Source organism: Aythya fuligula, chromosome 6, assembly GCF_009819795.1.
Source record: "Aythya fuligula isolate bAytFul2 chromosome 6, bAytFul2.pri, whole genome shotgun sequence".
NCBI lineage: Eukaryota > Metazoa > Chordata > Aves > Anseriformes > Anatidae > Aythya > Aythya fuligula.
The window spans coordinates 5,334,311-5,351,154 of NC_045564.1; the positions used below are offsets into that span (position 1 = coordinate 5,334,311).

General features: G+C 38.1%; 1 protein-coding gene across 1 annotated transcript; it reads right to left on the reverse strand.

Moving 5' to 3' along the window:
* Positions 1-3,919: 3,919 nt before the first annotated feature.
* On the reverse strand, positions 3,920-14,145 carry ZC3H15 (zinc finger CCCH-type containing 15). The gene is made up of 10 exons (XM_032190223.1): positions 14,045-14,145; positions 12,857-12,958; positions 11,201-11,312; positions 10,164-10,316; positions 8,988-9,079; positions 8,116-8,298; positions 7,283-7,429; positions 7,019-7,123; positions 6,611-6,737; positions 3,920-5,879 (listed from the first exon to the last, which is right to left on the reverse strand). Exons 1-10 carry the CDS (start codon positions 14,120-14,122, stop codon positions 5,686-5,688), a joined length of 1,293 nt encoding a protein of 430 aa, XP_032046114.1. The 5' UTR covers positions 14,123-14,145; the 3' UTR covers positions 3,920-5,685.
* Positions 14,146-16,844: the final 2,699 nt, after the last annotated feature.

Here is a 16,844-nt window from a genome sequence, read left to right on the forward strand (position 1 = left end):
TTGAGGGAGTATATAGCAAAATAATAACATGCAGAACAAAGAGATCGGAAGGCAGTGAAGAAATTAAAGCTGAGTTCCTTTCTAGCTGATATGGAAAGGTGTATTATGACAGGGTAATATTTCAGAAATGCTCTAATTAAATTGTTTTTTTTTTTTTTTTTTTTTCTGAATATTCTTTTACACTCAAATACAAAAGCACTAAAGGATAGTAGTAAGATAAACTGATCTATAAAAAGATATTTCCCTCTCTCTCAAACAAAAAGAGTGTTAAGTGCTTGAACTCAGGCATGATAATGCAGCTCAACCATCAGCTCTAGCCTCTAGACTTCAGAAAACATTTCACCATCTTACACAATGCCTCAAAGCTCAAACTTCCTCCTCTTTCCTCTCCGAAGCGAACCCAAAGAACAAAATCACCCTTCTCCCAAAGCAAAACAAGAACCCACACTCAGCCTCATGCCAAAAACCATTGTATTTTGATCACCTACACCCAAGAAATATCATCCTGTCTGGAATCAATATTAAAACCAAAGGATACCATTGTTTACAAAATATCATACTGGTGACTATATTTCTGCTGCATTAGAAAAAAAAAAAAAACAAACATGTTTAAGTGAGAAAATAAAGCTAAAAATAACAGATCAACACAGAATCAAGTCTCTAGGGATTCTAACATTTATTTTTATTTTGTTTTAAGTTGCTACTGTTTGCTTTGAGTACATTACCCTTCAATTGCCAGGATTTCATTCCTAAAGGCTCCTAGCTGGGTAGTGGTGGCGAAAGAATTTCTGGAATGTAAATTTTCTTTCTGCTTCTATCAAAAGACGTCTGCCCATTACGGCTGACAAGTTCCTAGTGATAGAACATGCAAACACTTCTATGCTGTAAAGAATAAAGAGCACATTTAAAAGATTTTCCCTTTTTTTACCATGTATGGGTTCTTGTTTCACTTCTTCCTGCTTCCCATACGTGCAAAGAATGTGCATCCATCTATTTATAGCAAATATTCTGTCAAACTAACTTGGTGTTTCCTGTGTGGAAAACACTGGGGGACATGAAATGTAGAATTGCTATTTACAGAACCCAGACTTTCTGTATTGACAGCAAGAAGGTTGAAGAGACCAGCATAGGGCCGATACTACTGACAAAAAGCAGTTTTTGACACCCACTAACTTCCTAGTCAAGAAAAAAGGTGACAAAAGTAAGGTAACCACGATTAAATCAACTCCTTTTGATCACTTTGACTCATCTGACACGTTTACCACGATCACGTCTTCGCTGTGTCCCTTCTGACCCCTCTCTCCGCTCGTAAACCAAGCCCCGGGGCTACCCCAGCAGAGCACACCGCTGGGCGCTGCGGAGCCTTGGAGGCCGCCTGCTCTCACACAGCCAGCTGGCTCGCACAGCAGGCCCACCAAGAGAGGTCAGTCAGCAAAGCCTCTGGGAGAAGGAAGAGAAGACACAAAAGAAGGTGGTGAAGAGGGCAGATTAAAAGTTTCCTGGCTAGAAATGTCACTATCATCTCGTTTGTGCCTGAGACTTTTAGGAGGCATTAAACTGAAACTATGGATCTCTAAATGGCCATCAAATCACCATTAAAACAACAACAACAAAAAAAGACTTTGTCTACTGTTCTCTAACCATGACACCTACTTAAATATTAAATGTTTCCAGGATTAGTAGAAAACTGATAGAGAGCTTATGATGGACTTGTATTATCTTGCAGACACCCAAGTACAGTAAAGTCCTCGAGACAATCTTTACATGCAGCACCCAGAGCACAACAGTGACAGCCCCAGTGTCAGGACGTAAACTAAGGAATTAAGCAGAAGTGGAGATCAAACATGAACAGGACAAAAGTTCTCCTGGAACAGCAAACCTGTTATTTTTTATTAGGTTACTAATAAAAGGTTTTCTACAACTACAAAAAATGCTCTAAAAAGGTATCACACACTAACAATACAGCTTCATTCCAACATGGATCCAGTGATGTAGCACTGGTAGAGCAGATTTCCCTCATGGCTTACCATACAAAGATCAAGATTTTGCCTTGTGAACTTAGTTCTAGAACAACTTGCTCATCTTTGCCCTTCAGGAATGTTTTGCATCTTCCCGTGTGCTTTTATAGCAATTTAACAATTTCTAAAAGGCAACTTGTAATACACGGTTTTCCATTCTATCTTCCTCGAATTTAGGAGCTCATCTCATATTTTTAAGTCTGAGTACACTTTCATGCCATCCTTTCTTGAGTGCATTACACTGCTGAAGTTTTTAATCACAAATGTAAAATAAAGATAACTGAAGTCCCTTTCACAAAACACAACTGGAATGCTGGTACTTACGATCAAAAGAAGTGATTATTTTCACCATTCATTTCAATAGTGTGCTCTGAAGGAACCCATTGTGTTCAAATATTAGGGCTATAACATCATAAATGAATAAAACATCTTGGCCTTATTGCTAACACCAGCAACAGCCACTCTCTGTAAAAAGACAGAGCATCTATTGAAAGGCAAAAAACTACAAGCGACAGATCTAAGCCAAGGTCACTTTTAAGTCTCTAATACCAGCATGTGGGAAAAGGTGATTTGCAGATATCACTACAAAAAGCACATTATGGGATTATAGAGACATAAAACACATCTGGTCCATAACCAAGAGCAAAGACTATTTGCTTCATTAAGGATTTTGCTGATTAAGGCCCATTCGTAGCAAAAACTTGAGCACCATGAAGAGGTAGAGTTTCTAATTCTGTATTAAAAAAAATTGCTAGCTTAGAAACACAGTAAGAAGTTGGTGTTCTTCAGAACTGAAATACTCAAATTGGCATTCTAAGAGATGCTAAAGATGTATAGAGGTTCAAGGGGGAGAAGAGGGCACATACTGTAAAGAGAGAGCCACAAAGTACAACTGGGTTGAGGAAATCGTCTAGACAGAAAAAGGAGACTATGTATGACGAGTACTGCTGAGAAGTGCATGGGCTCGCCCTGTTCTTGTCTCTTTCTAGTCCACGTGCCTGCTTTTTGGAGTGATAAGCAGTCTCCCTGTCTGATTCTTGCTATTCCTTTGGCTTCCCAGGTCTCACTTCTCCAGCGATCTTACTCTTATTGTTGTTCTTCAGGGGGTATTTCTCCTGAGATATTTAGGTGAATATATATGAGCTATATTTACACATGAGCAATTTCATTCTCTCAACTTAGGACTGTAATAATTTCACTGTGAGGTAAACAAAGATCTAACCTTGTAAGACTTGACTTGCTATAGTCAATCACCCCTAGAGTTTCAGCAAGTTATTATTCCAAAGCAACACATGGAATAACAAACACTGCTCATGAAGCTTCCAAATGTGGTTTTTGCCAGATAAGCAAGTATAAAAATATTTCAATTTGCGTAGCTTATTATAGTAGTGTGATTTTGTTTTTCTAAATAAGGCACATAAACATTACAAAATAGCTTGAAATCAGCATTCAAGATATCTGATGCATAGAATGAGTGCCGAAGTATACATCTGACTAAAGAATTGCGAAAGTATTCATAAAATACACTGATTTGTATGTGCAAGTTCTTGCTATATAATCTATTTGGGAAATGAAAAACTATCTAATATTTACAGTACTGAATCACCACAAAAAGTACCACTGCTTCATTCAAAGTTCATTGACATCCCCCCCCCCACCCCATAAAAAATAGTTGAGGACTGTTGTCCAGTAAGAAATATTAACATACAATGTCTCCTGCCCATGAAAGTAACTTTTTCTTCAACTCATGGATATTCAATGTATTTAAGTAGTATCAAAGGCCACTCCATCCTAACATTTAGCACAACTGTGAAGACCTAAGATTTTTAGATCAGTGCAATGGATCAGCATTACAGAAATCACTATTACACACAAAATAACAGCCTCCAAGACAAAAGTCATTTTTGTCCGTAATGATGATTAAATCACTTTTATTCCCATTTAAAATATACAACTTTGAAAAATTACGCATCATACATTCAAACATGAATTGCATTCTTAAGTGTCCTGATATCCAGCTGTCCTGTCGCTGGCCAGTGTAATACAATAATCTCTCAACACTTTACTTTTGGCCACGAGAGAAAATTCTCCAGAAATAAACATTTATTATCTGATATTGCAGCTTCTCCTTAAACACTTAGAGTTACAAGTCAATTCCAGTAGGTCTCTGCTTCCTAAACACTGCTTCTTGTTCCTGTAAGAAAAAAAAAAGTCCACAAAGATTCCTAAAAGGGCAAAAAAAAAAAGGTCAGCTATTTTAGAAATAGCATTAATAAGAGTTGATTCAGCAGTGTCAAAAATAACCATTAAAGCTAGTATTCCCAATCAAAAGCGGTTCAAGTAAGCTCACTAGCAATGCCATGAACTTTAACAGTCTTTAAGAAGTAACTTGAAACCTTTAGAAAAACGTTGATACAAACGGTATCATTAGAACAGCAGTACTGTTATAGACACTTAGTACCATGGCAATGAGGCATAACCCACAGCCCGCTTGAAAAAGCACTGCTACAGGAAAGTCCTTATGGTAAGGTTTTGATAAATTTTCAAAGGGCATATTGACTTATTTAAACCTTAGTAACTGCTCCCTGCAGGGTATGCAATGAAATCCACTGCTCCACTTTGAGGCGAGTGTTATTACTGCACAATTTGGTGTTACCTATAACACCAACGATCTGACAGACATTTGTTAGACAGACCATAACGTCCCTGCTCTGCAGTGCTCCCAGTCTTAGCTAACATACAAACTCAGCAGGGAAAGCATTAGCTGGAAACAGCAGCAAGTGTCGTATGGTGTATTAAAACTGTTAATGGACAGGTAGGAGAGCAGAACAGGAGGAGGGAAAAGTCACTGTTTTTAAATCTGTAAATTTGCTCAATTTTACAGGCTGCACAAAGTGTAGAAAAAAATCTAATTGCAATTAGCCCTAATTTAACTTAAGCCAACATCTGCATTACTGTATCAGGACTGGAGAGAAAGTGTTTATCAGTGTATTAAAAAAATGAAGTTAACAGTTTGCTGTAATATCCTCACTTAAGAGAAAACCAACACGGGTCATTTAAAGTTGATAATTTTTATTTACAGTTTTGTTGGCAAAAGGCAGTGGGAAAGTTTAAAACATTTTAAACAGAGGACACTGTATCACTGTACAGTATGATGTATCAGTTCACAATCCGTATCCTCAGGATCCAGCTGATCAAATAAAGCTTATCAGAACTTCAAGAAGCATATCTGCATCAGCTCCATTAGTATACTGCCTAAAAATACTTCAGGCAGTTTCTAAATCAACACAATCGCCATTTAAAATGAAGTTCTGGTAAAGAACGTTCCCTTTGATTTCATACTGTACCTGGTATCAACGTGCCCACTTACACTTGCACACTGGCAAAGCAGTTACGCTTCCTACTTTTAGTTGAAATATACCAGCTCATTTTCTGTGAATTCAGCTGTCAGGTAATTACAAACTACTCTGAATATTTTACTGTGATAATAGTCAAGATTGGAGTAGATGAGATTGAAGGAAAATACTCCTGGTATATCACATGCCCCTCAGAATCAGCTGGGTAACCATAAACATCCTGTTTAAGAATTCTATTCAAAAAGGAGAAAAAAATGTAGTCAGTTTTCACTTTGTCACATAGATTTTAATCCGCACTTGAACTTTTTAATTCATTCTTCTAAATCAAGAGTGTTTAGTTCTTCTTCTAGTTCATCCAAGTCCTCGCCAGTAAAAAGATTTTCATCAACTGGAACTGCATCAATTACTCCATTTTCCAGCTCCCCATCTCCATCATTATCTTCCTCTAAATCGTTTTGCTCACTGATGTTTATCTCACCGCCAGAAGCTTCACTTAATTTATTATCTGAAAATAATGAAAATATTGATTTTACACATGACAATGTCAAAAATTTCTTAATCACTAGTCCACAATCCTACTGAAGAGGCTCTGAAATTTTTGAGATCATCACTTTTCATATAGTTTCAATTTACATATGCAAACTTCTATAAGCTAAATTGCATGTATCCAATTAATACACAGGCTTGGATCATTAATTAGAACGGGCTTAAAAAAACACAAACTCAAACACTAACTACTATTATTGTAACTGAGTCAAACAATGAGTTACTCCCAATTCAACACCTGCACTTTAAAGACTTTTTTAAGGTTAAACCTTAAAAATTGGGGTATGCATTCCACAAGCAAAGAATGATAAAGTCTTTACTTGAAGAAATTACAAGTTAATCTAAGATAGATAGAAAAATATTAAGAGAAGCTTGGATTTTTTGATATTATTCATTTGGTTGTTTACTAAATTTAAAGATGGGGGAATTGCCCAAATAAACAGGTGTTGCATGGATTTTCTTAAAGTGGACAAACACACTACCTTTTATTTAAAGTTGAATTTCAGAAAAATTTGAAGTGTATAGCATTTGCTTACCTTCAGTAACGACAAACACCATGATCATATTTTTTTAAATTAATAAAATAACAAATGATGCTTTTTGGAGAATCAAGAACTCATTTCTACCTGCTTTTTGGGAAGCATTTAACAATTCATTCCCTTAGAAGTGACACCTAAATAATGAACTTACCGTCTTTTTCTATTGAAGTGTATGTGCTGAATCGCTCAGGACTAGCCACAGTAATACCAGTCTCATCAACAGCCTTCGGGACATAGAGGCTCAAATCCACATCGTTTATGCACACAGGATCTTCCATCTGAAAAGTACACCAAGATGCTGTCTATAAATGATGCTTCCACAGAAATTCTAATTTCAGCAGTTTTTCTACATGTTTTTTCATCTTCCTTTTTGACACCAGAACTGAGAAAAATATATTCTGTAGCAGTGTTCAATTGTGAACCCAGCACATGAATTGCACTGTAAGAGTTGCACTCTCAAATTAAGTTTTACTAAACTCTCCAAAAAAACTTACAAAGCTTGCATGTAAATTGCGATACTGTAACTGGAAATATTATTTGAGTTGCCCGTGTTCTTTACCTCATCATCTTCTCCTGTTCCTTGAGTATAGCGGGTATCATCTGCTTCTTCATCATCTGCATCAACCAACTCTGGTCGGAACTCAAATACTTCACGTCCACTAATCTAGTAACAGAAAGAAATCTAATTTATCACTTCACAGAATTCTAAATGCCATTAAGGAAAATGAAAGAAAAAAAACAAAACAATTCCAAGGCAGCTACCTTAATGCAAAACTCATTTACTCTTTCTTCTTATATTAAAGAATTGAAGTGTAGAACGTACCACCAATGCTTTGCCAGCTTTGAAGTCTGCTTTCCTCCTTTCCATATCTTGCTCAGCCTTATCTATTTTTTCTTGTCTTTTTCTTCTCTTCCATGCAATGAAACACTCTAAAGTGATTTTGGTAACATTTGGTCCTAAGGCAGCACGCTGTCAAGTAAAAAGACTGATTAATGGTAGAAATTGTTTCCAAAGGCTATATATTAAAGATTTAATTACTCTTTTCCAGAATCTAATTAAAAACATTTCTTTCTAATTCCTTTTGCACTCCTACCACTGTTAAACACACCCCATCAACATAAAGTTTGACTCCACGCACGATTTTCCAGTTAGTGAGATGAGCTGACATGAAAGCTAACATGAAAAGCGTAGGAGGAAAGAAACCAACGGCATTAGTTTAGGTTCTCCTCAAACTGACACTGTCAGGCAACGGTGCCAGAAGCAGAGCTGAAAAGTCTTGAGGAGGCCCCGTTCTTAGTGTTGCTTCCTCATGATTGAGTTATGCGACAACCAAGGAAGCAGTGAACTGAGGACGAGGAAGGCCCATAGAAGCAGTTGTAACAGATAAAAAGAGGAAAAAGCAAGAAAGAGAAAGCCCCTAAAACAGGATTAGGGATATCCACCCTAACAGTAAATATTCAGACCTAATTTCGAAAATTACTTACTGAAATAGAAACCATGAATTAATTGCTATGTATCCCTCACCCTAGCTCATAGAGCCTCTAAAACCATTTTATACTTTTCAATTATTCATTAGGAAGTTATTTACAATTTTATCTGTTTTCATTATACTGAAAAGAAAACACCACCAACAGGTACCTTGTTGACAACTTTACCTCTTTTTCTATTAGATCTTCTAAGGAAATTTCGTCTTGCTTTTCCTCCTTCTTTTTGTCTTTTTTTAATACAAAACCTGGAGGGAGCGCATGGCGATACATACAATTGTCTCCGCCACCCGGACAGACCCAAAACCATCCATATTTGTTGTTTTCAATAGCATCAAGAAAGTATTTGCAGACCTGCATAAAACAAAGGTCACTAGCACTGCATTCTCTTTCAGCCCCATTTATACTAGTATAGCTACTACATAAGTACAGTAAATCAGCCATGTGTGCTCAAAACTGAAGATAAGAAACGTGTGAAATGCACTGCTATTAAAAAAGGGTAGACAAAAGAAGTGCAGCTAATTATCTAAAGCTATCAGGTATTCCAATAGCTTTTTTCCCTTATTATCAATCAATCTGAGAAAGACAGGATGACTCAGAAGACTGACAACTGGGTACTTTGTAAACCGAGCAGCACAGGTAAAAGAATGCTAAAAATCTTTCTATTCCAGCCCACCAATGCCAGTGTACTTTTAATCAAAATAAATGTAACCAATCGCAGATGTTACACGTTCCAGCTCATGATCCTGAGGTAAAGATACACCATTCTGGAACTTCCCACAAGCAATTCGTAACACAACCACCAGAATTTAAATTTTTTTTGCAAATTTAGGAAGAATCAATAGAACATATAATTATTTGGTATTGAAAATAAGGTGAATAGTCCCAAAAAACAACAGAAAGGTATCATAGCATTTAGCACACAAACTAAAGAATACTCTTCAAGTAAGAGATCAGGAACTACAAATGACTGAACTAGCTTCTCTCTGCTGCTAAGTAACACATAGTACAACTCAATGAAAAAAAAGGACAAAAAGACATACTATTTGAGTTTTGGGTTTTTTCTTTTCCGCCTCACCATGCTTCTTGTTCACCACCTCTTCTAGCTTCTTTTCATCCCAGTTATCCATTGTATCTAGAAGAAGACAACAGGTCATTTCACAAACACACCAAACACTAAACAGCACCGTCCTGTGGCTTTTCTCCTGATTAGCAGTTTTAATCAGTAATTCTTACATTTTAGTTAATCTACAGAATGGGAGATAAATTCAGACTTCTGTAGTGAACTTGTCAGACTTTCCTGTGATGCTCACAAGACCTTTTCCTCAAAAACCTTAGAAGCTTATCTTTTGACATGCATAAAGTGTGTTTCGGTTAAAGACTAGGAAACATGTCATTCCATATGTACATTATCTGGAATGGAAAAGGGGAGAGAAGAACAAGATGACAGAATAAAAGAAAAGGCTGGACACTAACGTCCAGAAGAACAGACAACATAACTGAATACTAAACATACCAAATTTTCAGTGGTAAAAGGATGTGCCATCAAAGGAAGCAAGATTATGAACAGTAACAGTAGGATAGTAGCATCTATAGGATCCAATCACACTAATGTAGGATGACAGAAGCTACAATTTATATAGGGTCAGAGACTTCATCTGTTGTGGAAAACCAGAATAATTTATTTTAATATAAAGATCCCTAATCTTTGCTAAGGGAAAGTAAAACCCCGAGTACTTTGCCAGCAAATAATTTGGGAAAAGGAAGTGAAAACTCAGAAAAAAATCTCAAGCAGCTTGAATTCAAAAACCGCATCCAACTGGCAAACATTAGAAACAGTTCTCTCAGTCAGCTACAGTTGCTCATCACACTTGTTCCTTACGCACTCGCATTTTGGAGAACTTGCACAAAATTAGCAACTACAACAAAGATCAAACACCATACAAACTGCTACTTGTATAACATAACGCTTCACACAGCAGGGTTTAAAATACACCAAGACCATTATGTGATACTTTATCAAAAATAACTTCAAAAAAATACTTCTAAGAAAGTTTTTAAAATCATGTTTCACTGTTGTTCTTCCTTTCAAACAGCAGTATGGGTTGCCCTGGTCTTCAGGATCATATAACGCAACACAACTCGTTTAATCTTAACAATACAATTGCAAAACCAGAATAGCCACCTTTTATCTATCATTTCATAGAAGCATTATATACCTTTCTCAAGGTCTTCATCTCTTGCATCAATGTAGACACTTCGTTTTTCACACTTTCTTTCCAAAGACAAATCATGAGAAAACTTGCACTTGTCTCCTTTAGAGCACTGCCCTTGCTTGAAGAAAGCACAAACTACAGATTTGGGATCAGCACCTGAGTGAGGAAAATTGTCATATTTTAGTGATTTTTATAAGGTAAACACTAATCTGGAGCAAAAGCTACATCTTAAAAGTTCTGAGACACAATGGCTAGGATCCCATCTTTAGGATCTGCATAGAATGAAAACACGTTGTTAAATATTAAAGTTATTTCATGTGGAGTTCATCACCTCTCCTTCCTTCAAGCAGATAAAGGTGTCATTACAGTTCATACAGTGGGGTAATTGGACTGAATTTCAAAGCTGACATTTGACTACTTAAATAAATGTGGCAGAAGCGTGTGCCTGAACAAACTATTCGCATAGCAGATAGCACTCTATGCAAAATCTTCCCTATACAACAATTGTTTTTGCCTCTAATACATGTTAAAGCATCTTTTCAATGTCAACATTTCCGTAATATAATCAGTAACATGCTGGAATAAATTACATTAACCTAAACCACACCCATTCAGATCATTTTCTTTCTTTTATAAAGAAATCAGGTGGCTGGTCATGGGCTCCAAAATAAACATGTTGTTACAGTATGAACTGTTCAACCACTAACTACGGTTTTGAAGTAAACACCACCACACTGACGTAATTATTTGACCTTCAGGAAGTAAGAAATGAAAGGCAGTAGAAACATATCTACTGGACAAGTATTTACAAGTCCTGTCGATATCAATATAGCCTTCAGTATTCTAAAGATCCAGTAACCCCACAGGAGTTCCTAATAAAATGCCAAGCAGTTACAGACAAAATACTATGTACACTATATGAAGAAATGACCTATCTACTTGGCAGTGAGCCAGCCAGCGAGCTGGCATTTTTAGCAGGTTATTTTACCTGAAGTAGACGTATGAAAACAGTACATAAAGGAAGTTTTAGTTACTCATACCTTTGCTAATTTTCTGTGCAGCAACCACGGGCTTGAAGAGTTCATTTAATTCTTGTAGTTCTTTTTTCTTATCTTCTTTCTTTAATTTCTTTTCACTTTCTGTTTGAGCAGCCTACAATGACCCCAATTTGAAATTATTAATAGAAAATTAGAATGCCATTACTCACTTTATATGAATGGTAAATTAAAATAGCACAGCAAATCATTCTCAATTAGCAAGGGAGGGGAGTGCAGACAGGGAGCCTGTGATTTCTTCGTTTCTCCGAACTCCTGTCCTTTTATGAACGGCGAACGCCATCTACTGGCAGTGACATTTCAAACAGAAAACACTTTAAATAGAATCTGTCAAAGGTCTGGGATGCTGCTACCTCTACTCCACCTTTACCAGCTCGTAAACCAAGTGCAAGACGGACAACGAGGAAAGGAAAAGTTAGCTGCTCTTTTGTGATGCTTTAGCAGTGCAACTAATCTATCCAGGTACTTCAAGATCCATGCAAAAAGCTTCTCTTTTGTATCCCATGTGCTATTTTATTCTTGTCACGTATACCAGTAGCATGTTCATGGTATTTGTCTGTAGAAGTAGCAAACTACTTTTGGAACACTATTTGTTTAAACCTATATGAACTCAACAAATTAATGTTTCAACAATAAGCAGTAATTTATAAACAAAAACATCTTTTTATTTAATTTTTTTTTTTGATTCACCCTAGGATTCCAGAAGCATGAAGATGAAAATAGTTGTTTTTTTTTTTTTTTTAATCTTGACAGATTTAAATACTGAAAAGTATTTTACAAGATAAGACAGGCATAAACTGTCCTGAAACTAGCTTCTAACATCCACCAGTTAATAGCTAGGAGTATTTGAGGAACAAATTATTTTTGTCTGATTAATTTACATATAGTATTGTTTTAAGTGCTACATGACTTGAGATAGAAATTTCAGGACTGCCTGAATAGTATCTATGCTTTCAAAGTGCCATCAAATAATCCTTACCACTTCAAGGATTTTACATCTCATGACATGAGCATCAACATTAAAGTTGCATTTGACATTTATTAGATTATCCTAATGCTATGTAAGGAATTCAACACCAGTTATGACATCATGAGGTTAGCTGACATTATTCTGTAGGCTTATTCATGTAACAGGAAGCTGTTTGAATACCTAGCAGCTAACTTCTCTAGCACTGTAGCAGCAAGACCTGGCTTGCATCCATTGGAGTAATATTTCTGTGAAATCTGTGCTTTCTGACAAAGCAAAACACTGTAACTCAGCCACATCACATTTTACTTCATGATACAAAATAAGAGCAAAGCAGTATAGCAGTGTCTCCAAATTTCAGTTTCTCTGACCAATTTATCAAGCAGACATGCAATTGTAAGACTTGTGTCCACTTGAAATTATAGTAAGTACTTCCATGGGTAGAATAACAAGCACATGAGAGTTTGTAACTGTTTCAAACTTTACCTCAATGCCCAACTAAATACAAATTATTTTTATTTTTCATGGTTTGCTATTTCTTAGATTAGGTGAGAATCGAAAAAAAAAAGAGCATTTGAACTTGTTTTCTACTTGAGTATCATGTGACAATCAGTACGTACAGTAAAGATGATTCCACTACCCAGTAGGAAAAACGTTACAGATGCATTGCTTACCTGGCGTGGATTTTGCTGACCAAATTTAACCTGGTGAGTCACAGCCTTGATGAATTTCTGTTGTTTTGCACCTTTTTTGTTCTTTAAGCCAAAGGTTTTGTCCTAAAAGTCAAAAGATGAGCATGAATTATTTAAGACTGACCAACAATTAGAGCAAGTTCAAGTTATTACAAAATAAAATAAAAAAAAAACACATAACAAAACCCTTGCCACTCCTCTCAGATTGTTAGTTAAACACAAATTTAGCAACATTTAGCACATCTAGCAACGTGACCAATCCAAGAAACAAGATGGACAGCATTCCCCATTTGTACAATCTTTAAAATTCGCTTTTCCAAAGACAGGACTAAATGCTGCTGCTTTGTGAGCTATTGCTTTTCTCCCCAGATCCAATCACGTCCAAATATTAATGCACGTGTTTGCACGCAGTGTTTTAAGACTCCTCAAGACAAATAGGCAAGATCTTTTTGATTACAAGCTACATCTGGAAAAAAAAACCCTGAATAGTCATAAACACTGTCTTTTCCTTCTATCTGCTTGAAACCACCTACTATTTCCCTCTGCAAGTATTCATACATAAATCTTTGATCTTCACGTCATGCAGGTCAACACTGCCGCATTCAACATTTTCCTCTTTTTCCCCAAGTATTTTGTAAGCATTTCATTTTCTTACGGTACTGATTTAAGTGTTTCCCCCACATCCAGTCCAGACGTGTGTTTGCATATCCTAAACTCCGCTGCAATAAGCTGCTGTTTACACTGCCTGAGCCAACTCTTCCTCCACATCTTCAGTTTTATTACTAGAGACAAGTTTCTATACCAAACCTGTTCAAGTTTCCATTAAAAGAAAAAGGATGGCTCTGTTTCACACACGTATCTGAAACAGAAATTATTTGTAGCTGAAATACCCGCGTTTTAAAACTCTCTGTGCCTTTGATTTGACAGCTTTTTTTTTTCTCCCTTCTCTGGAACAAATAACAATGTTCACCCAGTGATCACAGCGTAGTTCAAACACACCTTTGGAAAGCCTATCAATAAAGAAATGTATTGGGAAAGAATGACCCGACATAAAAGCGAAATTATCCGACATAAAAGCGAGATTATCCCACACAGCCGGACCCAGCAACGACACCAGAACCCCCCCCCCCCCTTCCACCTCCCCGCGGCGCTGTCGGGGCCCGGCCTCACCTCGATGATCTTCTCCTTCTTCTTCTGGTCCGCCTTCTTGCTGCCCCCCGCCGGCTGCTGCTGCTTCTTGGGGGGCATGGCGGGCGGGGAAGGGGGAAGGAAAAGGGAAAGGGAAGGGAAAGAGACCGGGACGGGAGGGACGGGACGGGCCCGGCCGGGACAGCGCCGCCGCCGCCACCGGGGAGGCCGCACCGGAAAGCGGCGGTGCCGCGGGGCAGGCTGGGAAGGCAGCGCCCGGTGCGTCCCGGCAGGCCGCGCGCCGCCGGGCGGGGAGGCGCCAAGCGGCGCGCTGAGGCGCGGCCGCCATCTTGGGGAGCCTCCCGCAGGCTGTGGTGGCGCAGAGAGGGGATGGGGGAAGCCCTCACGCAGCACCCGAGTGCTCGGGGAGGAATGTGTCTTGTGGAGATGAAGCGTGTTGGGCAGGGTGATGGCTTTTGCTGCTCTCTGCCACGTGAAGGAAAATCAAATCGCTGCTCTGGGAGTGCCTTCCAGCTTAGTGCCAGCAGCAGTTTCCATGCTACCAGTATGTTGGGCAACCTACAAGCCAGGCAATCACAAGGCAGAGAAAAGGACGCTCTCCCAGTCTACTCCAACTTTACAGTAACACATAAACCTCAAGTCAGCCGCTCCCCACAACTCCACGTTTTTCTCTGAAGACTGCCCCCCCAAAAATTGTACTGAATGTCACGATTTTTTGGTGCATTGAAGCCCAGTTGATAGGGCTTGAAGGGAGAGAATGATGTGCTACTGTAAAGAGCTTAGTTGGGGCATTAGCTACTCAGTGGAACTCTACTAAATAAACCATCACGTGTAAATAAGGAGTCTGACTGCAGAAGGCAGGCTGCACTTCAGTGCAGTCAGCCTAGGCCAGGTTTTAGCCTGTAAAACAGTGGCAGCCTGCCTGAGAGGAGAAAAGCTTTCAGTTCATCTTACCAAGTGCCAAGGCTGGATTTGGGTTCCTCCGAGAATAACACATCTTTCTGTAGAAAGGGTGTAGGAAACCTGAATGAACTCCAAATGAGACAACATGAACATCAAAATAAGACAACAGGCAGTTTTACCAAGAGAACTGTTCTTACCAGAATGTACACACCTGAAGATCTGCAACAGAAGCCATTCTATTACTTTAAGAAAGGATCCTGATTTTTCAGACTGCTGAGCTAAATAACTACCAGCTATAATACATGTCACTGCTTGCATGCTCAAAAAAAAAAAAAAAAAAAAAAGTTATCTTTGCCTCTTCTAATCACTAGATTAGAATTACTGAAGTTGCAAGCTGGGAGAACATTGCTGATGGTTGGGAATTTGAGACTAGTATTTCTGTGCATTCCCTGCCTTACTGACCTGCAGCCTGTGTGCCCCTGACACGCACTCCATCTGGAGTGCATCGCATACATCTTTTTGCAGTTTTGTGGCCTGGATGCAGACATTTGAAATACATCACACCACTTGAGGTGCAATCACTGTAAACTACCAGAGACAGCAAGATAATTCAGGGTCTTGGTTGTCTGTTTCCAGATGTACTTCTTTATGAAATGCATACTTAAAAGGGTTATCCATCTCAGCGTGAATAACAGCATTTTATTTCAGGTTCCTGGAAATTTATGCAACTTGGTTCTAGCTGACATTCACCATTAAATTTAGAACTAGCTGATGCTCAAATTGTGAGCTAATACAGATCAGTGCTACCTATGACATTTCATTTTAAAAGGTCTTAAATTAACCATAGAGATATCAGTTGAGGTAATTCTAGTTTTTTTTTTTTTTTTTTTCTTTTCTTTTCTTTTCTTTTTCTGTACCATGACAATTAAGATCCTTAAGTTCTTACTAACACCAATTGCTTTATGAATAATTGAATGAATAACAAATGAATAACTGAATTTAAAATGTTTATGTGTAGCTCAAGCACCAATTTTACTTTTCAAATTATTGTTTCACCATGTTATGTGTGCATTTTCCACAAATAAAAATGTAAGCTAAATTTAATGCATTGTACTGTTCTTTCCAGTGAAATAAAAATGTTACCATGTACTTATGCTAAATGAGAAAGTAAAGTGAGCATGAACTTACAAAAGCGCAGTCAAAGAAATACAGTTGGCATTTGGTTCTGAACAAGGAGCAATTTTCACTAGCATCAGAAAATCTTGATGCTTCTCATCTTTAGGTATTGCTTTTGTGTTTGAATAATTCATCCCCCAGTAACATTTATGACCCACTTGTTTTCACAGTTGTACTAAAATAATATTTTGGCCCTCTACACCTTTGCCTGATTGTCTTGAACCCCAGTAACAGGTTCAAAGTTGCCATAAAGAGACTGAAAAAGACAACATGTACATAGCATATTCTTCCAAGCTATTCTCTCTTAGTCCAAGCAGAAATAGCGAATTGTCATCAGCTCAGTTCAAGCTACCTTACATATCACAGAATGGTTAAGGTTGGAAGAGACCACTCGACATCTTCTGGTACCACCCTCCTATTCAAGCAAGGACACCTATGGCAAGTTGCCCAGAACCACGTCCAGAAAGCTTTGGAAGATCTCAAAAGACAGACTCCACCTCTCTAGGCAACCTGTTGTCCTGGTTTCAGTTAGGACAGAGTTAATTTTCTTCCTAGTAGCTGGTAGGGCACTATGTTTTGGCTTCGTATGAGAAGAGCGCTGATAACACGCTGATGTTTTAATTGTTGCAGAGCAGTGCTTACACCAAGCCAAGGACTTTTCAGCTTCTCACTCTGTCCTTCCTGCCAGTGGGCAGGCTGGGGGTGCAGCAAGAGCTGGGAGGGGACAGACCCAGGACAGCTG

Excerpts from the sequence above, each read along its gene's own strand:
- ZC3H15 (XM_032190223.1), bottom strand. The coding sequence starts at position 14,122 with ATGCCCCCCAAGAAGCAGCAGCAGCCGGCGGGGGGCAGCAAGAAGGCG. Across the intron at positions 6,738-7,018 it reads GAACAGGAGAAGATGATGAG|ATGGAAGATCCTGTGTGCAT; the intron begins GTAAAGAACACG and ends TGTACTTTTCAG. Across the intron at positions 5,880-6,610 it reads CACTTCAATAGAAAAAGACG|ATAATAAATTAAGTGAAGCT; the intron begins GTAAGTTCATTA and ends CATTATTTTCAG.